This window comes from Salarias fasciatus, chromosome 1, assembly GCF_902148845.1.
Source record: "Salarias fasciatus chromosome 1, fSalaFa1.1, whole genome shotgun sequence".
NCBI classification, from domain to species: domain Eukaryota; kingdom Metazoa; phylum Chordata; class Actinopteri; order Blenniiformes; family Blenniidae; genus Salarias; species Salarias fasciatus.
Genome location: NC_043745.1, coordinates 29,853,800 through 29,878,275, shown reverse-complemented (window position 1 = coordinate 29,878,275; position 24,476 = coordinate 29,853,800). Strand labels below are relative to the sequence as shown.

Genomic DNA, 24,476 nt, shown 5'->3' with positions numbered 1-24,476 from the left:
ACATTCCAGCCTCTGAAAACAAAGCCGCGGAGGATGTTAACGTATCCCAAAAAATGTGTCCTCTAAATAGTGGTAATGTTTGATTATACTAATGCAAAGAGTTCAACGGAGAATCAACACTACGGTAGCGGTTAGGAGTTTTCCCGTCACCGGCCGGACCGGACGAGACGGACGAGATGGCAGCGTCGGTAGTGTCGTAAAGCGTTCCGAGTTGAATATTGAAAGTTAAACCATGTGTTCTACATGAACAACTTAAATTGCATATTGTGTGAGTGCAACAATGTGGCTAATACGAACAAGCAAGAATCTAAATGTCCTCTTCTGGAATCTCACTCGCAGCCTGATTCCCACCTCCTGTATGAAACATCAGAAGGCTAAACAGCGGAACCCCTAAAACACAAGGTTTGTATTGGTGAAGATGATATTATGATGCCTGCTACTTTCTGAGAATTAAAAAAAAAAAAAAAAAAAAAAAGAAAAGATTTTGGTCACTTAACAGATAAACAATTTGCCCTCAAGTATTTACATTTTTTGAATGTGCAACATCAGCATTGGTAGGTATGGACATGCCGTCTAACTGTTATTCCTGTGATTACACAGTACAAGAAAGCCAAGAGACAGGTCTGCGGTACTGCCGTTCACACCGAGTGGCACGGAAATGAGAGTGAGGAGCGTCTGAACCCGCTGTTAGCTCTACAACACGGTTAGATTAGAAGTTTAGTCCCTAAATGATCAGTAAGATGAAGAGACGGCATGTTTTAACAGCTGTAGGTTCTTCTAGCTGAAGCATTGCACTGTGTGCCTGCACCTCTCGCCGGTCTGAGACGCACGGGGGGGGGGGGCAATCTCACCACCCACCCCCCAGCTCCAGCGTGTCACCTCGTGCACGTACGACGACTACGTGCACAGCGGCTCCTCGGAGCAGTGGTTCGAAAAAAGAAAAAAACAACCTCTGGGCATCGCTGCTCTGGCGTGGCGTGGCGTTCTCTCCGTGTCCGGCAGCGCCGTCACAGGGTGGAGTAGAACAGGATGTAGGCGGCCGACGACTTGACGGACGAGGTGGAGATGTCGGACACCTCGTGGTCGTCGAACTTGTACCAGCGCTGTTTGAGGGCGTTCTTACAGTAGGCTGTGTAGTGTCCACCATCCAAACCTCCGTAGTGATTCTGGCAGTGAGGGAGAAAAAAGGAGGTTGAACTCAAATTCGTCACGACACAGAAAAAAAAAAAAAAATAAATAAATAAAAATTGTAGAGAAGAGCTGAATTTATTCATCGCTATATTTATCTGCAGCTTTCCAACGTATTCATCTGGTTCGTACTCACAGACACTCCGTAAAGGCTGTATCGCTTCAAGTTCTGTTTGGGTCCGATGACGTACTGAGCCAGGTCCAGACTGTCCAGAGGGAAGTCCACCGACGTCTGCAGCTTCTGCTTCCACCTGCCCTCGTAGGAAAACCTGCAGAAATCACAAAGAATGGTGTGTCAGTGCTTAAAAAAAAAACCTACTAATGTTGCGTTCGTCTAATCGTGCAATGCAACACGTGTACAGACCGTTTTAAATGCACAAGAAGAATGGGTGGAACTTTCCAGATCTCCAGCTTCTTGGTGGAATCTCGGTGGGCTTTGCAGTGTCTGCAGAACACTTTGTTGTTGTCGGTCAGCCTCTCCTCTTTGGAGAACAGACGTAAACAGTCCTGCCAAGAAACACAAAACACTCCAGTCATACTTTGTTTCTGTACTGATTTGGACTAACATCAATTTTCACAATGGTTGACTTAGAAGAACAGTTTTTAACAACTATTAGAATATTAACAGTGACGCAGTAAACATATGAATATGTAAATATAAATGTGTGTGTCGCTGCCTGACTCTCTGGTTTTCAACGTGAGCTGACCTCTGACCTACCTGCAGGGAGCACTTGCTGGTGGAGGCCAGCGGGAGCGACAGGTACATGAAGGTCTCAAACGTCCGTGACTTGCGGTGGCAGGTCAGGCACTGCACGGTGGACTTGAACTGACCCTGGAACAGTGCTACGATGATGGACTCGTTCAGCAGCTTGTGTTTGCTCCAGGCCACGTCGGCCGCCGTCTGATCGTCCAGATGGTCGTTTTCCTCCTCCTTGTACCGCTTCCTGTTGTCCGCCTGAGAGCAAAGGTAAGAAAACGACGACTTGTTACAAATGAACACCTCCGAATAACTGATGATGATCCCACTGAAGATCAGTGGCTGACGGCAAAACGCTGACTATGCAATCAATTCTACCACACTGCAGTGAAAAGTGGAAAATAATATTTACTGATCATCTTTTTTCAAATCTGTTTGCATGGTTAGCATGCAGTTAAGCCAGTACAGCTCTCACTATGACGGGCAGGGAAGATGAGGGTGACAGATCAACTTCAACATAATCTATAATCAATTAGTATAGCTGAATTATCAATTGTTTCACAGAAACTAAGTGGAGGAAGACGAGACCAGCCTGATGGCAGACGGGTTTGAACGTCACACAAAAGGGGACTTGATGAGATGGAGGGTGTGTCATGAGAAATGCAAACTAACAACCACTTCAAACGTCTAAATCTCTTTAAGGTGAAGGAGCGAACAGCCTGGCAACATGAGGCGGCTGCAGTACTGGAATTTAACCCACAGGTGGAGACATTTCTCACCAAATCTTCTCTAAGTTGGCCGCCTTCTTCTAAAAAAATCCTGTTTTTTTTTTAATATGGTGTTTTTACAAGTTTTAAATCTGAACAGTTGCAGAAAAAAAAAAACTTAATCAATATCTGTGGTTATCTTATTGATTCATCTAGTCTTTTCTCCCATTCAGCTGTACATGGAGCCCATAAATGAAAGAAAAAGAAATCAGTCGGTACAGGCAATGGGCATGTCTGGGGTCCACATGCAGAGAGGTTCTGACAGAGCATCAGACCAGACGGATGCAGACACACCACACTCACACCGCTGTCGGAGGATCAAGGACAAACAGCTATTTACTTACTCTCTAATTTGCCATCAAAATGAAACCCAGTGCAAAAAAAAACAAAAACAACAAAACAGAAAAAAAAAAGAAAGAAGAAAAAAATGATAAAAAGACTTGTTGGGTTGTTAACAGGTAAATGTGTAACACCATACAGGGGAAGTACAAAGCAAGCCTTTGAAAGCTATTTTTCAAAAGAGCAATTCACTTTAAGAATATTTACTGGAGATATTACATCTAGATGAGTTAATGGTTTACTCCCAATGAAACGGCTGCAGTCCTTTCTTTGCCGCAGTGGCGGTTCATGTTGGTTCCTTGAAGAAATGCATGCGCGTTACCTTGTTGAGGTCCTCGTGGAGGCCGTCCATGAGGAACAGCAGCAGCTCCTGGGAGTCCTGCTGGTCGTAGCCGGAGAACTGCTCGTTGATTTTGCCGATGGTGATCTTGAAGTCCCGCGGACTGATGCATTTGTACAGACCAGCCCACAAAGCCTTCATGATCTCGCCAAACTCCTCGGCCACCTCTCCTTTATGCCCAAGAATATTGTATCTGGCAGAGGAAGAAATGATTAGAGATGAAGACGTTATATTGCAAACGCCCGATCGTGGCACAGGCCTCCGTCGATGAGGCAGCGGACCTGTTGATGTCCTCCAGGTAGTAGTTATTGTTGAAGTAATCAGCCATGGCGGGAGTGTTGCAAAGACACTGCAAGATGGAGTTCATGTAGCAAGTGTTGCCCAGGTTGCGGAGGCCGGTCAGAGACGCGCCCAGACCTCCAAACACGGGATTCAGGTTGCGAAGTTTGGCTGCGGAGGGCCGAACAATCTCCACTTTGGAATAAACTTTAGCGATGGGAGGTCTGAAGAAGAAAGGAGCACAGCGACGGAATATCAGACCACAAGCTGACTGCGGTTGAATCATTTCATAACACTGCACAGTATTTTACATTTTACTGAGTGTTAAGTCTTATTATTCATTTATTTAATGACGTCTTCATCAGGTTTCACAAATAGCCAGCAAGGTAGTAGGGAAAAATATTCAGAAGCAGAAATAAGTCAATCAACAAACTAGAAATATTGACAAGAATGTGCTTAGTACTGGCTAAATCCTATTCGTGTGGCGTACTAAACGCAGCCATGTAGCTCACTTGGTTTCTCTGTTGATGGTGGGCACGGCGGCGGCGGCGGTGGTGTTTGGGGGCGTGGCCTTCTTCTGGGCCTCCTCTCTCAGGTCCTTGCTGATGTCGGGGGAGGAGTAGGAGCGCTTCAGCTTGGACTGCTCCCGCTCGCGCTCGCGGCTGTTGTCTGGCTCGGCCGGCCGCGGCGGTTTGGGCTTGACCGTCGGCGGCGTGGAGGGGGGCGTCTGGGGGACGGTGACCTCGGGGGGGTACAGGTGGACGCGGTTGGTCGGGGAATGGTAGTACCGGTACGTCCCCGTCACCGTGTCGAGGAACTAGTGATGAGGGGGAAAAAAAAAAAATGCTGGTAAAATACACACATTTTAACTTCTATCTCCAGAAGCTTCCTGCTGTATTGAGACGTACCTTCATCCAGCCGTCTGGGAGGCCGGGCACGCTCCGACCCATCTCCTCGCTCCTGGCTCTGGTCAGCGGCTCCCGCTGTCAGGACGAAAGAACACACACTCACTTTACTCTAACTGCTTTTGATTGTGTTTGGAAAAATAACCAAAATATTCTCATTGGAGTAAAAATGTTCACAGAGAGCTCAATAATTTAGTCGGGTGTTCCACACTGTAACAGCCACGCAGAGGATGTTCTTCAATAAAGAGATCTTTGAGTTAAATGTAGATTAAAGTAAGAACTCTGCTCATTTCTAGAAACTCGAAGCAGTCAAATTAAATACATCTTTTAAGTCATCACAACAGCGTGTTTATGTTCACTAATAGTAGATTTTAGAAATTTTGTTTAATCTACATGTGTGACGCTTGTCTGTGGCAGGATTACTTCTTCTATTAACAGAGTTTGCTCTTTAATGAACGTCTCTTTTGGCGTCACTAAAGCAGTGAAATGCTGTTCTGCATTTTGAAGCAGATGCTCCACAAGAGGACAAAATGTGAAAGCTCGTCAGACATGATGTGGAAAATGTTTCAAGAGGGTTGACGACTCCAACTCTGTCTGATAATAAAGGAATAGAACAAGTTCCAACAAGTTTCCACGTGGGGGTAATAAAGCATTTCTAATCTGTTCTGGATTGTTTCAGTTTATCTAAAAGGAAGCAAGAAAGCATGACCTGAAACTAGTGTGTGACTTCTGCTTGGTTCTGTGATCTTCTGATCTTGATGACAAAATTCTCTTTTCACGTGTTGGACAAGGGATGAAGGAACTGTAGCAGTGATGGACTCGGACAGGAAACGAAGCTCACCTTAATTTCACTGACAATGTGATTGGGAGCAGGAGAATCCAGGGACATGCTCTTTGAGGGTGTGTCCGAGTTCTGCTCCTTGTCCCTCCTCTCCTTCTCGTCCCATGCCCGGTTCTCTTTATCCTCCTTCTCTTCCGCCTTCTGCCTCTCCAGTCTTTTTTTCTCCTGATGCCTTTTCTCCTCCTCTTCGCTCTTCCTCCTCTCAGCCTCCTCCCTTTCCAGCCGCTCCTTCAGCTCCTTCTCTTTCTCCTCCTGGAGGCGCTTGTCCTGCTCTTGCCTGGGCTCAGAGTGCATCTGGCTCTGGTCTTCTTTGGAAGAGCTGGAGCTGAACGGCGGCTTGACGGAGCGGTCGGGAACAGCCGGCCCGTTAAGGGTGGCGTCCTTCGCTGAGCCGTTCTGACTGGGTTTGGGTTCGTCTGGCGCCCGGCTCGACGGTTTCTTGGTTCGATCAAACTGAGGACGAGAGAACAGTCAAGTTCAGATGCACTTTCACTCACAAAAGTTTGAGGGGTTCGTTAAGGGGACTGAGGGGATTCGATACCTGCGGCAAGGCCTTGGTTGCTGCCGGTGACTGGCTGGACGCACCGGCAGCAGGGGGTCTTTTACTACCGTCGAACCCAGAATTAGAGGAGGCAGTGATGGAGGCGTCGACGGCGTCCGGCAGCCTGTCGGCAATCAGGGAGGTTTTAGACGTGGGGGGCTCTGCTGGTGTGACGCCATTCAGCAGCACGGGGGCCGATGGCTCCTGAGGCTCGGGTGGCAGCTCGGGCTCGGGCTGAGGCGGGGCGGGAGGCTTCGGTTCCTCCAGGGATGGATAGCTGAAGTTCACTGTTCACATCATTAAAGAAGGAAGAAAAAAAAAAATCAATACGACTGATGGAAAGCTGAGCTCCATCTGATGAGTCATGCAAGTTTAATATGAGTCCGTGCTGTTCCACGTCGGGGTGGTTAACACATATATTTAAGTCTGCGGCAAGTGGGGAATACAGGGAATGAGAAAACTTGACGGCACGCCGCGCTTGTGATACTCACACTGAGGAAAGGTGTTGATGATAGTCTGCCTGGGGGGTCGAACTTTAGCATTGCTCGTGTACATGGGGTAAAACAAGAGCCAGTTCTCATAGCCCCCCTCAAGCACCAGCGGCTCACTGCGCAGGATGGTGATGCTGTCCCACTGTGAGGAGCGCAAACTCAATTACTTCACCGAGAAACTATGCTGGAGGGATTATGATGCATACCGATGCACAGAAGCCAAACAACACAGAAAGACACACCTTAAAGAGAGCATCTTTCAGGCTCTGCAAGGTGGTGCCCAACTTGAGATCAGTGACTGAGCTGAACCAGTCGAGCAGGACAATATAGTCCACAAACCCACGTCGCTTCCACTGCTCTTTGGACGAGTCCGGCAGCTTTTCCTCTATTTGATTCACAGTCATTCTGAAAAGACACAAGGTACTGATTTAGGTGTTTTTCGATGTTTTGAAACCAGCGATGAATAAAAATGAAAACGAGTTCAACTTGGTGTAGACATGTGGTTCCACAATGAGCCGTCAGATGTGAAGCTCTCACCCCGGGCTGATCGCCTCTTCAGGCACGCTGATGCAGTTCTGGGTTGGAACTTGCATGTGAGACTGCTCAAAGTCTTGGCGGCTGCGGGCATCCATGACAATTGTTGTAATTGTCTGGTCCTTCATCATGTGGAAAAGCTTCTCTGCCGTGATTCCACCGGCTGGCTGCGGAGCTGCCAAAACCACGAAGCAACAGTATCACGTTTAGAAAATCCAAACATCGCAACATTAAACTTGTGTGTTTAAAGAAAAGTTTCGGCAAATGCTCTAAAAGATCTACATGCGTTTATGACATCTTTTTTCGAGCGTACCTTTTGAAATTACATTCTTCAGTTCATTCTGCTCTCCTTTTACCTAAAACACAAAGAAAAAGAAAACAATCCTGTTAACTTCTTCATACCAGAGTTCCTCAACATGACTATGCTAACCACACAGTAATGAAGCTAATTCTTACGACGTTATAATCAACATCGTACTCATTATTACAGTCTACACACTGACATATATAATGACATCTGTGTTAGAAAAAGGATCAAATGCTTTCATGAGGCAAACAAAGACAAAAAAAATGTTCTATTATTTAACCTCAACAATTAAAACTTAAATAGGTTAGATCTCTATATCCTTACATCATGTTTGAAATTTATGCTTTTGCAGCCACAGTGCTCACTGCTCCACTACATTAAATAAGCTTTGTTATTGTTTTGAATGAACACTGCATTTTGTTTTCACCTAGGCAAAATGCAAAAGGTATGTAAAACAGGCTAAAGCGAGACTGGAATCAAATTATAATTTGAACATGATTTAAAAAGATGTTGAAATGGTCTTTTTTTTTTTTTTTATCTTTACCTTTTTGCTGTCTTTCTTGTTTGCAGATAATGCTTTTGGAGAGCTCCTACCAGCATCTTTCTCTGTCATTTCCTCTTTTCTTTTCTTCTCCTCTTGTCTCTCCTTCTCCTCAAGTTTTTTCCGGACCTCAACTTCCTCATACCTGCTCGAAATATAAATAGAAGTCGAAAGGCACTAAAGATAAATGCACTGATATATGAGTCTTGAAGGCATGTTAGGCAGTTCATGCTTTAAAGGAGAATATACAATCACATAAAATAAAAACTTCTGACCTGAGTTTAAGGCTTTCAGACAACTTCTCCGCTTCTTCAATGGCTTTCTTGAAACTGGCAGGACCGAGCAAGGACATGAAATACTCCTATATCAGAACAGAAGGGTCAGTCATGAATAGCTATGTTCACCTCAAAGTCATGTGTACCTGAATATCAGGCCTGTAGGGTTGTAATAAAGCCCCCAATTTCACAACAGTTCACTGTACCGGTTGAAGCTTGAAGTCTGGTCTTTTCTTGATGATATCGTATACTGTTAAATACTTCATGTACAGCACATAAGCTTTCTCCTCATCTCGGTCCAGGCGACACTCTTCTGCAGCCTTGAAGATTTTGCAGGCACTCTGAACATAGCTGCAAATAAAGAAAAAACAAAGAAAAAAAAAACTTTAAGCAAGATATAATTGTAATGACAATACTTAGAGCTACCATGTTAACCTCTGCGACACACTGATTACAGCCCACTCTGCTCTCTTAAATGATGTGGCCGAAAGAAATGCACAACTCACCTGAGTTATATTTGGCTCTAGCTAAGAATTCCTTATAGAATTTGTCGCAGAGCAACTGAATTGGATCACATCACACTCCACAAACATAATAAATCAAGTATTGGAATTTGAAGCAGAGCTAACATGCAGGATGAGTCATCAGACATTTGAGGCTGTTTAATATTTGTAGCCTCATTATATGATGTCCTCTATTCTCTGAGATTATTCATACATTCCATTAATGAGTAATTTTAGTAAAATTAATCAGAAGTAAATAGATGCTTTTGTGGACTGCATACAATAAATGGGGAAATGTAACTTAAGTTGCGCAATTTGACTAACTGGAGCAGAGATCAGCTGCACAATAAAGCAGTGGTCAGTGCTGTTGCCTAATAACAGTGAGAAGGTTCTGTTTTTCAAATACTGGCCGAGCCTTTCTGTGTGGAGTTTGCATGCTCTCCACATGTACACGTAGATTTGCAAATCTGAACCATTTTGGATTGCAAATGTAGACAATGAACTGGTCCTTATGTAATCAGTAAGATAAATGCATTTCTTTGTGCCACTACAGTTGCATCATTACCAATTCTTAAAGAAAATGGAAGACCATTTAATCTGCGAACACTTTTCAAACTACATCTCTCACTATTGTGAGAAGGTTTCCTAGAACCCAAACATAACACTAATCGCCAGTGTGCTCGATCTCAGAAGTAGCACTTCCTCGGAGTTACCTTCTGGTGCTCGTCTTGTCGGCTTTGATTTCAGCCTTTTTGTTGAGCTCGCCCAGAGACGTGGACAGGTAGAGATCTTTGACGCCGGTGGACACTGCAGGCATCTTTACGATTGTTTTTCCCAATCACAGCTTGCACAGACAGGCAACCCGTCACTGCTGCACACCGGTTCTGGACATCTCTAGAAAAACACGTTTGCAGAAGTAAACAACACACGTTGAGTATGTTTAACATGCTTAACGGTACATAAAACACACGTTTTACTTTCCGGAGTCCGTCAAGGGGAAATAAAATAAACAATTAAGCTGAAATGTCGACATGTGGGTAACTTTCAGCAGTCGCGCGGCCTTGTTACTCCTGTTTCTAACATGACTTTCTGCTGGCTGCGGCTGGCTGTCGCCAGGTTTACCAACAACAATAAATACTTTTGCGGCTAGCATTAGCTAACACCATCTCCCCGAGCTGGACGATTGCTGGTACGTTCACGGACAACTGAGTTCACTTTATTCTGTGTGAATAACGAACTCGCCGCTAGCGTCATCTAACAGAAGAAAAAAAAGTCAACTGGATAAGTGTTAACTTTGATTTGTTTTCTTCCTGGTTAGCTTCCAGTTAGCCACGTTAGCTCAGAGCTCACGCAGTTAGCAGCAGTCAATACGAGCGCTCACAGCTATCGTCACATTCAACAGGAAGACTGCATCCTCCAAGCGCCGCACCAGCAGATATCTATGCCACATTCTTTGATGTGAGATGGATGATTTTAAAAGTACCTCTTTCTGATCCGCTCCTTTCACTTTAGCTACTTTTTTGACAGCTGATTCCTGATCTCCTCTTCCGGTTTTTGTTACTTCTACGATTCTACTGCGAGTTGCCAAATAGCTGCTGGGTTCATTACCACCCCCTAATGGTGTCTAGTGTGAATTACAACTCTCATTTTAAAATAATGTACACAGAATGTACACACAAGCAGTGAACCCACTGTTCCATCCAGTCAACTCCAACATTTTGTTAATTGAATTAAAATCATTAACATACATTACAACATACATTATCATTATTTTTTTTGCAGAAAATTAAAAAAATCCCTTGCGTTTCTCTGTTTTTTGAGAGAAAATCAACCAGCCCATTAACATAACTTATAAATTGTGTAATATACAATATGAGTACAAATAAGTGATTAGGGTAATTTTATCCTTTATTTTTCCTGCAACATGGTAATTTTTTTACGTTTTGCTACATAATGTTGATAGTGGTTGAAAATATGCCAGAGATTACGTTATTGTTGCACAGAAAATATGAATAATACAATATGTTATTTGCACTTAATAATGGCACTTTGCTAAAATTGCCACTTCAGTTCCTAAATTTTATTGTATTCTATTTCTTTATTTCTTTATTATTTCACTCAAAAGCAGCATTACAGAAGATGACTAGAGAAGTACTAATAACAATGTTATGTAACATAACAGAAACAAAATTACTTTGGGAAGTTTCTGAACATGCATCTGTTGGTTTAAGTATTGTAAACATTGACTCTGTCATTAATAATGCACAAATGGTATTATCCTGAAGAGGTTGACTCTTCCTCACACTGCAGGTTCATCTTCACTGCAAGCAGTTACAAATAAATCAATAATAGCTTTTTCCATAGACACACAGTATTTAAAATGCAGCCACAGATACCTGGAAATGGCAGAGCAGGTTAATTAAAACCAATGATCAGAATTTGTTCAGTTTTCTGATATCAGTGTACTACCAGATCCAGATTCTGAGACAGATTACTGGAATGAAACCCATTTGACTCTGTCAAATTTACCATCACTGAAGATTTTTTTTAATATAAAATCACACTTGTAAAATACAACATTACAGACAATTGAATGATCAGTGCATTAAGTTATTTTAATCAAAGATAACAAATATTTGGTAAATTATTGTAGCCTCAGTTTCATGTTCTTAGCTGACAGGAGTGGCGCCCGGTGTGGTCTTCTGCCGCTGGAGCTTATCTGCCTCAAGGTTCGACGTGTTGTGCGTTCAGAGATGCTCTTCTGCATACCTTGGTTGTAATGAGTGGTTATTTGAATTGCTGTTGCCTTTCTATCAGCTTGAATCAGTCTGGCCATTCTCCTCTGACCTCTGGCATCAATAACGCATTTTCGCCCACGGAACTGCTGCTCACTGGATATTTTCTGTTTTTCGGACCCTTCTCTGTAAACCCTAGAGATGGTCGTGCATGAAAATCCCAGTAGATCAGTTTCTGAAATACTCAGACCAGCCCGTCTGACACCAACAACCATGCCACGTTCAAAGTCACTTAAATCACCTTTCTTCCCCATTCTGATGCCCGGCTTGAACTGCAGCAGATCGTCTTGACCATGTCTACATGCCTACATGCATTGAGTTGCTGCCATGTGATTGGCTGATTTGAAATTTGTGTTGAGCAGTTGGACAGGTCTGCCTAATAAAGTGTAGGTAATGCATGAATTACAATTCCATAGTTTCTGTCCACACAAGAAAACAAGCAAAAGTTGTCAAACAGTATACGGTGAAAAAAGTAGAGGTCATTTAAGTTGTTTTTCACAAAGAAGAAAAAATTTACGCTAACCAGCAAGAAAAGAAAAAGGGCACACAAATCTCTAATTGTAAAAGGAGTAAAGAAGGAGTGTGTTGTCTCGTGTTTCTCTCCACTAGGGGCGCTGTTACAAACAGCTGACTGAGTAACTGACAGCTGTAATGTTGCCATGTTTAAGCCAGAGGTGTCAAACACATTTTAGTTCAGGGGCCACAAACAGCACAATTTCATCTTGAGGGAGCCAGAAATAATAACAATAAAAAAAATAGTGCCATAATAGCTTATAAATGTAAACTTTATAGTTTTTCTTTATTGTGGTACTGAGCATTTGTGATGAAAATGTCACAAAAAAATAAATTTTCTATTGAAACTTACTACAATCTTGACATGAACCTAATTTTAATGAAACCTTCTGGTGTGAAGTCCAGTGAAAGTATTAAAAAAAACACTTTTCCTAAAAACTGCTGCATTATGCATGTTTTTACAAACTCACCTGGCTTTGAGACTAATGTTAGATTGATAGCAACAAGGCAGCGTTCATGGCAACGTCACCCATATCTCAGCTCGGGTCCCTGTGTGGAGTTGTGTCCACTACTCTTGAGAAATTGGTTAAATTTAAACAAGCATGACACATCTCATGATTTTTCCTATATTGAAAATACTTGTAGTGACGTTTGAATCAACCTTTAGTTTTTAAAGTGCAGGACAGGATTTTTCAAATGCAGTCTGGTGAGGCTCTGAGCCTCTTTAATTCTATGGTGGAGAGGATCACATCATCTGATGAATCCGAAGGACTTGTTTTTGTGTGATTTCGCAGAGACTTCTCAGCTGATGTCCGCATGGCAGGTGGTTAGTTGATCTCTAGTATTAAGAGATGGGAAAACATTAGCAAAGCATTGATAAGACTCTTTAGAGTGATTTGGTTTGAACATAAATATTGTGACTTTTTTATGTGTACAATGCTGATGTTCAAGCACAGTTTTTCATATTTTTATTTAGAGTAAGCAAGTAGCAGACCGAGACAAAAAGGCCAAATACCATATAGTTATTTTTAACATTATGAGAAAGTAACATCTAACTTTATCACTAGCAGATGGCATTCTCCTATTTTCTTGTATTTCTGTATGTCAGGAGAAAACAGAGGTTCCACTGAAGTGACAACTCAGTTTCTTCTTCCATTTTCCATTGATTTGGTCCAGGTTGAAAGGCCCATTGCAGATGTAACTGGAAACTTTGTGTTACTTTGTGAAGCACGTTGGTTGTTTTTAAATGTGCTCTACAGCTGAAGTTCACTTATGACTATTTTTTCCAGTGGTTTGTAATTGTTATACGCTCTGTTTGGACATGATGTTGCCAAACAAAAGACAGCAGTCATTTAAACCAAGCTATTTACATACCTCTGGGAGTTTATTCAATAATCTAATACGCTTCTATTTTCTTCTTCTTGGACGTTTTAAAGAAAGTGCTATCAGTAGAGTTGCATTACAAACCAGTGTTGTGTAATTCGTTAATACTTTATAACAGGTTGTGTTTGTTTTGTATTATTTATATTTTAAGTCCAGTACACATTTGCACTGACTATATCATGTCCTGTATACTAATTTGTTTTGAGATTCTAGTTGCAGCTTGATTTATTTGACTGAGGAAGGATTTTAATAGTTTTACGTCAGTTGTTACTGATTAAATTATAATTTCTCAAGAAACCAATTAGGCAAACAATTAGGTAGTCGTCAAAGCATTACTTGTTCTGGTTCACTATTCAGTTCACTTTTCATTTTTTTCTTGCATATTCCCCCCCAAAAAAAACATACGAGCATTTTTTTTCCTTTCGAAAATTGTCTGAATATAATATCAATTATTACCCTTGAAAGAATGTGGCGTCTTGCTGTGCACATACCCTTTCCAATAGATGATGATGATGATGATGATGATGACTGTGTGGATCTAAAATTGGTGCATCTCATAATTGATTTAAAGTTTTTTTTTTTACATTGTTGCCTGATTGAGCAATCAAGACTTTAGCCATGACAGCTGGAAAAATAGAAACAAAATTCAATTCTGACTTACAAGTGAAGTAACAGCTTCATTCAAAACAAAATAAAACAAAACAGCAATGTTTATTAGACGTCTTCATGAATGTGAAGCTTAGATTTTCACCATTCTGCCTGTCTGCACTCTTTTTTCCTTTTTTTTTTCTAACCAGTGTATTATTCCTCCATTGGGTTTTTCTCCTGACAGCTTCAGCCCTGACTGGAGCTGTGGCTTCAGTGTTGTTTACGACTGAAGAGTCATTGTGCAGCCCGTTCCCTACCTGAGCTGATACATTTTGGGTTCCTGTGAGGGTGGAGAAGGAGAACCGTTTCAGACACACGTCAATTCCACTCACTTTCAGTCTTTGGGTGCAGCAACCCATTTAATGTTTAGACCTGTGGAAATTTTAAATAGATGAGCATGAGTCTTTCTCATCCCTGCAGGACCTCTGATGGATGCTGCCTAATCGTTCCTCTATCTGGCTGAGCTTCAGCGTCGCTGCCCCAACTACCTAATTCACAGGTGAGCGCACGTTCCATAAGAGTTGACCTGAGGCCTACGAAGTCGGTTTTTCACTTATCTAGTTAACTTCAGGTTTAATGTGGATTTTCCACACTTTGAAGCAGGTTTACGCCTTACTGTAACTCAGCAAGGTAACTTCCGCTGAACTGCTAACCTGCTGTGGAAGAGGTCATGTTCTGAATAAGAGATTGTCAAGAACAAAAGCATCGCCTCCTCACCAATCATAACTCTGATTGGTGAAAATGACCAGGAAGTCTTTGCAGTAACTTAACAGACTCGGAGGTGGTGTCCTCCCTGCACATCCATACCCTCCACTACACCACTGACTCATATTCAGTCTGCAGCTGAAGTTGTTGCTTGCCAGCCTGCAGGTTACATGCAAGTCTAGTACAGCCACGACAGCGATTGCTAACAGGATTTTAGAAATTATATTTATTCTTGTTGAGCACAGCCTGAAGTTCCCGTATTTTTCCATTAAACGGGTCCTACAGGGTACCATCAGCTTTCCAGCTCTGTCTCTGTCAAGTCTGCGTGTCTCACCTGTTTCTTCATTCCCTCCTGTCTGCCCTCGTTCTGTCTGTGTGTGAGTCGCCTGTGTCGTAGCCTTGCTATTTATTTAAACCCTTTTCCCTCTTGTGTCTGTAAACAGATCATCTCAGTACCATTCATGTCTCGACATCTCACGTTTCTCCTTGTGTTTTGTGGCTCTTGGTCTTGGTTTCGGACGACCCCCTTGGATCACCCTCTGATAACCTTCACCTGGATTGTTGAATAAAACTTTATGGGCTTTTACACCTGTGGATAAGTCTGCTGCTGGGTTCAGCCGTGATGCTTGACGCAAACTGTGTGACATTGAAGGGAGTGGAGTTTTTCGACTGTGCTCTCTAATTTATACTGCAAGATTAAATATTCATCATCAAATCACAAGTTTGAAGTTTAGGTTGATTAAAAAAAAAGGACAATAATCATGTTGAACAGAAAACCTTTTAATAATCCAATACACTTATTTCACTCCCTTCAATAAAGATGATTTTTGACATGAAAAACTAAATCTAAATGAATCCACTGATTCCCTTTTCATCTATCGTCATATTCATTCACAAGCTCATCTTTATTCACGGATGTGCTTTTCCAATCATTACACATGACAAACCCATGTGGCAACGTCCTCTTTGTCAGAAACGCTTTTGGCTTTTGATTTTGGATCATCGGTCTCACTGTTTCCTTTGTCACAGGATGATGTCAAGATGGCATTTTTCATCTTATTTGAATAAAAGCAAACAGAATGAGCCCCAACATGAAGCACTCTGACTTTGATGTCACAGGCCGGCGATTAGTCTTGAATTGGACCGTAATGGATAAACCTGCTTTCATCACGCTCAGAACCTTCAGACGTGCACGCACACCGGTAGCACAATAGTCACACTGTGCTGCGCTGCGTATCGCACAGCACTCACGTCTGTGCTCGGCATCACAAAACACACAGCTGCCAGGGCACTGGTTAAAACTCACATTACCTGTGGGGTTCAAAGGTCTCTCCATATGCTGTGGGTTAGAGGTGTATAAAGAGTTAGACAAGTTAAAAAATAAAGTTGTTCTAACCAGTAACACTTTCAAAATAAGGTTAGGTCGTCCTGTCATTTGTGCCACGTGCGCTAAAGAAAAGCGTGTTGTACTTTCTACTTTTGAAGTTTGAGCCCAGAAGATGAAAGACAGTGAAATTCTTTTTTAAAAAATACAAACCTGACGTATCAGGACAGTGGTTGAATCCCATCGTTGTCACTCGTTTGTGCTAAAATCAGTTGCAGGTCACATACGCCACTCAACTTGTAGATGAAAATAAATCTCAATAGGATTCAATTCTCAATATCCCCATATGTAGCACTACGACTACCCAACAGTGAAGTGTGTTATGGCTAAAAGGTGAAATATATAAAGCATATCAAAACATGTACATATATGTGACGTGAACGGACGCAAAGAGAACAATAGTCCAGCTCTACTGTTGTCCATATCACACAGCACTTAAACCTGCTCAGTGTCACTAACACACCGCTGCCATGAGCATGTTACTGGATAAACCTGCTTTTGCCTTTAGGGATCAAAGGTTTCTGTCCACGCTAAGGGTCAGATGATTAATGAGAATTGGTTAAACAAGTAAAAAACAAACTGAAACTGTTTTAAAACCAGTAACGGTTTGAAAATAAGGTTATATCATCATGTCGTGAGTGCCACGCGTTTTAAAGAACAGCCTGCTGTAATTCCTTCTTTTGATGTGTGAAACTGCAGTAAAAAATAAGATTAAAAATTAATAATTAGGGTGACAGGACATGTCCATTATGAAAAAAAACCCAACCCCAAGTTGAAAATACATAAACCTATCTGTATGAAAAACTTTTCAAGAGAACACAATGAATTAAATCAGTGCGTTTCCATTATCAGAACCTCCCTAAAATAACAATAACCCTCCGGTTTTAATACAAAGGAACAGTGATACAGGTTTCAAATGACTCTGACAAACATCTGCTGGTGTTTTGTTGATTTCAATGAATTGTTTGCCTTTCATCATAATCCTTCTTTGCGCAGTTGAATATAGTGGAAACCCAATGACGGTTTTCTAAAAGGGCCCCATGGAAGCTATCACATGTCAAACACAATGTCCAGTAAACAGCATGGGGATGTAAACGGCCCAGGTGCTGCTTCAGCTTTTGTCACGGCGTAAAAAGAGCGGCACACATGAGTTTCTCCTATCAGCTTTTCGATTTTGCAGTGTGTTCATTCATCCTGGCCGTTTCCTGAAATGCTGTGTTTATCTTAGATTACAATTGATTTGTGGAGTATCATCATTTCATGGGATTGTTTTAATATCATATTTTTTATTCAGATAAAATTAAATTAATGAAGAACAATAAATGTTAAATGTATTTGTTTCTCCTTTTAAATTGGGGGTGTTTTTTTTTTTTAAATATCATTAATTCTTGCGCTATCGAAAGGTAACAACACCTACCAGCACATTAAAACACGTTGAATCCGTTCACTGCTTCAATAAGATTAGATGTTTCTTGTTTAGCCTCACAGTGGGACATATCTGAAGTAACAGAGCATCATTTGTTTTAACCAAGAACCGTAATCTGGCTGAACACGGATTCTTGTCATTTTTTCATCTGTTTTTCTGGTCGCCTGTCACAAACCCTACCACTCGCCTTTTTGTTCTGCCCTTCAATAAGTACAAACCTGGATGTGTGTCTGTGTGTGTTGGTGCCCTGGTGGTTTGATCACCAAAAGAATTAAGATCTGACTTTTTCAGATCAGAACAAACAGACGGAGTGTTTGTATGAAATAATATCAATAACATGTAAAAACCATTACATCTAAGTTTTTAACACAAAGCAAAGCATGAATATACAAAGACTAGTGTACATTTTTAAAGCATTTTTTTTTTTTTTTTTTGGTGAACACTGTAGAGAAATTTACTCTCCATTTCAGTGGGAGAAGTGTTGTTGCTCTGCCTCTGTTGCCAGTGAATCAAAGTGTTGCATTCTTCTTCGGTACAAACCATGAAGTCTCACATTCAACTCATTCATGTATGAAAATAACCCCACAGCAAAAACAAACTCTCAAAGCCAGCTGTTTTCACTCAGCTCAGGAAATTTGTGAGAATTAGCCATTAACGGAAACGATGTGCAAACCTCCCCTTTGACCCGAGATGCAGACTTACGCAACACGAGCTGATGAATGATGGAGTTTGGAAAAAATAACACCCGTCTATGTGTTTTCCTTTTTCGCTTTATCCTGGAATCTTTTTGGCAGCCTTAAGTTTTTTCCTGTTTATTTTGGTGATCTATCTGTGGTGACACTGGTATGTTCACTCCAAGTCATTCTGTCACCTTTGACCTTTCAAGGATTCCAAGGTGAAAAAAAAAAAGAATAACTCAGTTATCTCACAAATGTTGCTAATCTCCATGAAAAATGCCCTTTTATGTTATTACTTCAAGTTCTAGTGAATATAACCTAAACATTTACATCCTGCCTTTGATAAGTTTAATGCCAGCTAAAAAAAACTTTTCGATGTGCAACTCTTGAATCGCAGTTTCGCAAAATAATCTTCAAGCCCTGAGCAGTGACCACCTGTTCCTATGTTGATAGCTCCCTGGCGTAGTTTTCATGTTTTCTGGCAAAAGTGACGGCTGATATTGGATCTTTTGAAAATGGCAGCAGTTTCTTAAGCAAAGCAGACATGCAGCCGTTAACTGAATTTGACCACTCCTTATTAATCACTCCACACTCACTGGTCTGCTCATTTTTCCAGAAGGGCTCAAAAGGGAAAGCAAAGAAGCGAAGCATAGGGCAATTCCACATCTTAAAGACTGCACCTTTGAGAAGCCTGTGTCACGGTGTCATTTAGCTTAACGCTATAATTCGGCTTTTTCATGCCAAACATTTCATATTCACAGGGGCTAGGTAAATGTTTAGAACAAACGGAAGAAGTGCCGTTTGATGGGGTTAATGCGTCATCCGTCTGGGGCGTGTTCTTCGCAATGAGCTCTATATAGTTGTGTGATCTCTGCTGCAGGGCTCACAGAGCATCACTGCAGCACCTGTTCCACAACAAGCATTAACTGGAGGAGCTTTCATCTCTGAGCATGCAGGCAGAGGAATACAATCGCAGAGGTAACCGTGGGATCTATTTGACTTCCCCATTTTTTTTTTAATCCTTCCGTGAATATATGTAATTTTGAGTCTTTCTAGATGTTATAGTGTCTGTTATTGTTTAGGGAAGGAGCTGGTGGACTACATCTCAAAGTACCTGGGGTCCATCCGGGAGAGGAGGGTCATTCCAGATGTGAAGCCGGGTTACATGAAGGAGCTCCTTCCTGATAGTGCGCCTGTTGAGCCGGAGGACTGGGAGAACATCTTCAATGACATAGAGAGAGTCATCATGCCAGGGGTAAGCTCAAGCTACCTTCTCAATTTGAGATGGCGTTTGTTTAATCTGTCCATTAAAAACATATTTTTTAATAGAAAAGGGGTAAATAAAAACACCTTTTGTAAAAATATATTCTGTCCAGGTGGTTCACTGGCAGAGCCCTCACATGCATGCATACTACCCAAGTCTGACTTCATGGCCCTCCATGCTTGGGGACATGCTGGCTGACGCTATAAATTGTGTTGGATTCACTTGGGTAAGGCAGCAATACATCCCAAAATAACCTCTTTTTTTCCCCAGTAATTCCATAACATTGTCATGATTTTTACTCTTCTTTTTACGTTTCAACAGGCTTCAAGCCCAGCATGTACAGAGCTGGAAACCACTGTGATGGACTGGCTGTGTAAGGCACTGGGACTTCCTTCCTTCTTCCTGCATCATCATCCTGACAGCAGAGGTGGAGGCATACTGCAGGTTTGCTGATCTGTTCGTTTTAAAGCTTTCCTCTGTTTCGTTTTGTCTTTCCTGTCGAAAACTCTTACTATGTTTCTGTGTTAACCTGACATCCAGAGTACGGTCAGTGAGAGCACGCTGGTCGCTCTGCTGGCTGCCCGGAAAGACAAAATTCTGCAGCTGAGAGCCGAGCTGGACCAGGAGGTGGATGACTCCATTTTGAATTCAAGACTTGTGGCCTACGCCTCTGATCAGGTCAGGTTCACCGCTGCTCGTGCAGTCTGCTTTATCTGAGTTTGACACAATAAATTGAAAAATTCTATTTGTTGCATCTTTACTTTGATAGGCCCACTCCTCAGTGGAGAAGGCAGGGCTGATCTCTCTGGTGAAGATCAGGTTCCTTCCCTCTGATGAGAATTTATCCCTGAGAGGAGACACTTTGAAACAAGCCATACAAGAAGACAGACGGAGAGGACTGGTGCCTTTTCTGGTATGCCCACAGGCGAATGGGGAGTGAAGCTGGCGCCACGATACAAGCAGATATCTGGAAATTTAACACACGTCTATTTCACTGTCAGATGTGATTTATTCTAATTTACTCAGTCATTCGTTATTGTTTGGTGAAAATATGATTGGACAAAAAGAATGTTTAAAGAATGATCAAACTGGTCATATTGAAATTGAATAGTAACATTTCCTATGCATGGAACATGAGTAAAATGAGATGTGATTTTAGAAAGAGCACAATACTGAATTCTTATTTCTAGGAGATGTTGAATTTCATCTGAGATTTTACTTCGCTGCTCTTCAGCTTTGTTCAACTTTGGGAACTACAGGAGTGTGTGCCTTCGACAAGCTGTCTGAACTGGGGCCCGTGTGTGAGTCACGAAGCTTGGACATCAAACACCTTGTTGTCTTTAACACAGTAAAGCTCAATGTTAAACACAGATTGACTGGTGTTAAAGCTAAAAACCAAATGCTTCATCTAAACCTGTTCACAGGTGAAGAGGAGGGACTCTGGCTCCATGTTGATGCTGCGTATGCCGGCTCGGCTTATTTCTGCCCGGAGCTCCGCTGGTCCCTGCAGGGCATCGAATTTTCAGACTCTTTTGTTTTTAATCCTTCCAAGTGGATGATGGTCCATTTCGACTGCACAGCTTTCTGGTGAGTCAAGGTTTTATTCCACCTATAGGCCACTCAAAAGGGGGTCTGCAAATGGTTTCAAATGAGCCTTGGTGATGGTAAATTTAAACAGAAGTACATTGAGTATCAAAGGGAACTCACAAATCATCACCTTAACCCATGTTTTTTCCCTACAAAAGTAATGATACTAATTTTTCATATAAGAAACAAATTTGTCAGTTACTGAAAATATGTGTTTTTTTTACCAGTCATTCTAATGTTTCTCATGATTAGGATCTCTGCTTTAGCAAAATGTCTTCTATTTCCAGTTAGTGCACATACTTTAAAGGGGGGGTATTATGTGTTTTTAGTCCTTTGGTATCAATCTACAGCACACTCAAGCAACAGCTTTGCCCAAAGTTGGATGGTGAAAGCTGCATGTGTCAAAAACAACTTAAAGGTGCATTAAGGAGTTTGCACGTTTTATGCGAAACAGCGCCCCCTGCAGGCCTTGGGCGTAATGCAGCTTTGTGAAAAACTCGTGCCTGTGGCTCGCGTGCACGGAAGAGAGGAACTCCTTCTTTGCTCTTTTAGTAGCGCTCGAGTAAAATTTAAGTTGCTTTTACCTGGTGGAGTCTGTGCTGGAGCTGTGGCAGTGCTAGAATCCAGTCTTTTCTTACTTTCTGGAAGATCCTGCTCAGTTGTTGCTCACTAAGCATCTGGCGGAGTAATGGCGGACAAAACGAAACTTAACTCCATCAGGCCAGCCGGAGCGCGTATTACTTCATTCCTTTCAAATTCTCCCCAAAAAAATGCTGGTGCCGGACCGGCACTGCAACATTCAAGTGACAATTTAGCGCTGTTAGCAGTTCTTGTAATGAATATGTTAGGGCACATTGTACACATCATTAAAAATGTGTAACATATTTATGGTGGAAAATAAGTATTTTTAAAGTTGAAAAACTCCTTAATGCACCTTTAAATCAAACTTTGCCTCTGCATCATGGCTGCCTAAAACAACTGGAAATGGGTCCCTGTCTCTTTAAGAATTCCCTCAGTTTAGCAACACGCCCCCCTCAGAGCGTCCATCTCGGCTATTTGCGGTGTATTTCGCGAGCTGTGCAGGAGGAGCTGTGCAGACTACGTCAGAGCTGAGGTGGAGCTGTGCATTATGGGCGGAGCTGTGCAGCACCGAGCGGTTCAGCACTCAACATGGCTGCCAGGGGGAGATTCAGGGATTGCTCAAATATGTGTGAATGGTTCAGGAAACAACTCCATGCATTTTTTTTTTTTTAATGGGGAAATAACACTATAGCATTATACAAAGCTCAAAAAAGTGGATTTTGCATAATACCCCTCCTTTAAATTGATCCTGCAGCATCATCATGTGCTCAGAGAAGCTGCCGCAATGGGCTATACGCGCAGCTCCAATACTTCCTGAAGTTCAGACAGCACCTTTATTTCCTGTGTTTCATGATAGGATGAACTATTTAATCCAGGTGTGTCTGAACTCAGTAAATGGTCAGACACACCTGGATTCATCACTTCATCCTATCATGGAAGACAGGAAATAAAGGTGCTGTCTGAACTTCAGGAAGTAATGGAGCTGTGCATGTAGCCCATTGACATTGTTTTCGAACACATGCCCAATAAGTCTATTGAGTCATATTTAGTTTACGTTTATTAAAGAGCACATAAAGTTGTTGGCCAATTTCTCGTGGGAAAATCTTCCCTCTGTAATCTGGTATCCATAAGGTTAAAATACAAAAATACATCAACACAATTCTACAGGGACTGATGAAAGACATGACACTGAGTGAATAAAAAAGGGGGGTCTGAAACATCTTTTCCCAAACTGTGAAAGTCTATTATGCTTGAAACTAAAGGTGCATTTCAAACAACTTCTTAAAAGTCAATGTAAGAAATGCTTTTTGACATTAACCTGTTTTACTGTGGTTTACTCAGGGTGAAGGATAAATATAAACTTCAACAGACCTTCAGTGTGGATCCCGTCTACCTCAGACATGAAAACTCACATTCAGCCACAGACTTCATGGTAAGAAACCGTCATCGTCATCACCTTCCTTAAATCAACGATTTCGTTTTACTCCCGACTCATTTATTGTAGTAAGCCGCCTGTTGTCTGTTGTTCAGCACTGGCAAATTCCCCTCAGTCGGCGCTTCCGATCGCTGAAACTCTGGTTCGTCATGCGCGCCTTCGGCCTGAAAAACCTGCAGGCTCATATCCGACATGTAGGAGGAACCTACTTCTATCTCTTCTTCAGTTATCTTATCAAATAATACCACTTGGCATACAACAGCATGGCTTCAAATATCAGAATCTTTCTTTAATGTTCTGAATTTATTGTCATTTTTAGGGGATTGAGATGGCGAAGCTCCTGGAGTCACACATAAAGAGAGACCTGAATTTCGAGGTTCCTGCAGAGAGACACCTTGGCCTGGTTGTCTTCTGTCTGAAAGTATGTTGCGTGATTTTACAACAATAAAATGTCTGTATTCACCATGTCAATGAAGCAACCAGTCTTTCAGTGGTTAATCATTAATGAGATGAACGTATCTCCCTGTCAAATGCTGTGCAAAGGTAGTTTTCCTGAATGAGGTCAACTTTTATCAGCTGAGGGTGAAGGGCAGAGCAATACTCAATCTTTACTCTCACTAAAGACTCAAGGCCACTGAAAATGACTTTGTTTTGCTTGGAAGTCGTGCACCTTTCTAGGATTGCAGCCTCAAGCAATGTTTTGTTATTTTTTTTCACCGTAGGCAGGAAACGCTTCGACCCAGGAGCTGCTGAGGAGACTGACTCGATCAGGTACCATGTACCTGATTCCTGCAGAAATTCACAACAAATGCATCATCCGATTCACAGTCACCTCTCAGTTTACGACTGCTGATGACATTCGCAAGGACTGGAACATTATTTCTAAAACAGCCGCTGCTCTTCTGGCTGAAACCGACAGCTTGAATAACACCCAGGAGTCAAAAGAAGGGGAAGATGAAGTGATGAGAGTTGAAGAACCCCTGGACTCAGACTCCAGGTCAGACGAAAAGGAGGACACTGTGGCCAGCCTGGACAAAGTTCAAGTGGACCTATGGATCGACAAAGCCTGGAATCCATCGAGGAGGCCGATGCGCTCCCTCAGCTGCAACAGCGACCCCCTGCCTCACAGTTACTTCTCTCCACGGTCTGGTTACGACTTCAAGAAACGGTCCAGTCTCAAAGAGACCACTGGAGGTCTCTCCATGCCTTCACCGACAGGAACTTCTCCCAAGGCGAAGAAGACAGAGGTGCCTTCCAATCTGCTGGGGAAACAGGTCCTGAAAAAGTTCTACAGCGTGCCCAGTCTCTGCAACCAGTGGATGCAGCGTGGGCAGCATCAGCTGTGCTGCCCTCTGATGGTGTCGCCGACAGCCCAGAAACGCTTCTCCTTCACATGCAGAAGAATCAACTGCATGTCCAATTCTCCTGGAGCCAACATCGCTCCCTCTCAAACGCCAGTGGAAAATGTTGCTGCTCCAAAACTCCTGCAATGATCCTGAGAGCAATCAAAACCCAGCTCCGAGGGGTCG

At 42.3% G+C, this 24,476-nt stretch overlaps 2 protein-coding genes across 2 annotated transcripts; one reads left to right on the top strand and one right to left on the bottom strand.

Moving 5' to 3' along the window:
- Positions 1-184: 184 nt before the first annotated feature.
- On the bottom strand, positions 185-10,135 carry usp8 (ubiquitin specific peptidase 8). The gene is made up of 19 exons (XM_030091963.1): positions 10,032-10,135; positions 9,262-9,442; positions 8,252-8,396; positions 8,046-8,131; positions 7,774-7,915; positions 7,236-7,278; positions 6,926-7,097; positions 6,631-6,793; positions 6,389-6,530; positions 5,898-6,184; positions 5,357-5,809; positions 4,519-4,593; positions 4,123-4,427; positions 3,613-3,834; positions 3,314-3,524; positions 1,907-2,143; positions 1,553-1,695; positions 1,325-1,457; positions 185-1,166 (listed from the first exon to the last, which is right to left on the bottom strand). Exons 2-19 carry the CDS (start codon positions 9,363-9,365, stop codon positions 1,008-1,010), a joined length of 3,222 nt encoding a protein of 1,073 aa, XP_029947823.1. The 5' UTR covers positions 9,366-9,442; positions 10,032-10,135; the 3' UTR covers positions 185-1,007.
- Positions 10,136-18,998: 8,863 nt separating this feature from the next.
- On the top strand, positions 18,999-24,465 carry hdc (histidine decarboxylase). Its single transcript, XM_030096839.1, has 12 exons — positions 18,999-19,057; positions 19,162-19,334; positions 19,456-19,569; positions 19,665-19,787; positions 19,884-20,021; positions 20,113-20,256; positions 20,578-20,644; positions 20,768-20,930; positions 22,854-22,944; positions 23,043-23,141; positions 23,267-23,368; positions 23,670-24,465. Exons 1-12 carry the CDS (start codon positions 19,030-19,032, stop codon positions 24,438-24,440), a joined length of 2,013 nt encoding a protein of 670 aa, XP_029952699.1. The 5' UTR covers positions 18,999-19,029; the 3' UTR covers positions 24,441-24,465.
- Positions 24,466-24,476: the final 11 nt, after the last annotated feature.

Coding starts and splice junctions, on each gene's coding strand:
- usp8 (XM_030091963.1), bottom strand. CDS start 9,365: ATGCCTGCAGTGTCCACCGGCGTCAAAGATCTCTACCTGTCCACGTCT. Junction 5,810..5,897: donor CAACCAAGGCCTTGCCGCAG/GTATCGAATCCC, acceptor TCTCGTCCTCAG/TTTGATCGAACCAAGAAACC. Junction 4,428..4,518: donor TCCCAGACGGCTGGATGAAG/GTACGTCTCAAT, acceptor CCTCATCACTAG/TTCCTCGACACGGTGACGGG.
- hdc (XM_030096839.1), top strand. CDS start 19,030: ATGCAGGCAGAGGAATACAATCGCAGAG. Junction 20,257..20,577: donor GAGGACTGGTGCCTTTTCTG/GTATGCCCACAG, acceptor GCTGCTCTTCAG/CTTTGTTCAACTTTGGGAAC. Junction 20,645..20,767: donor GTCTGAACTGGGGCCCGTGT/GTGAGTCACGAA, acceptor ACCTGTTCACAG/GTGAAGAGGAGGGACTCTGG.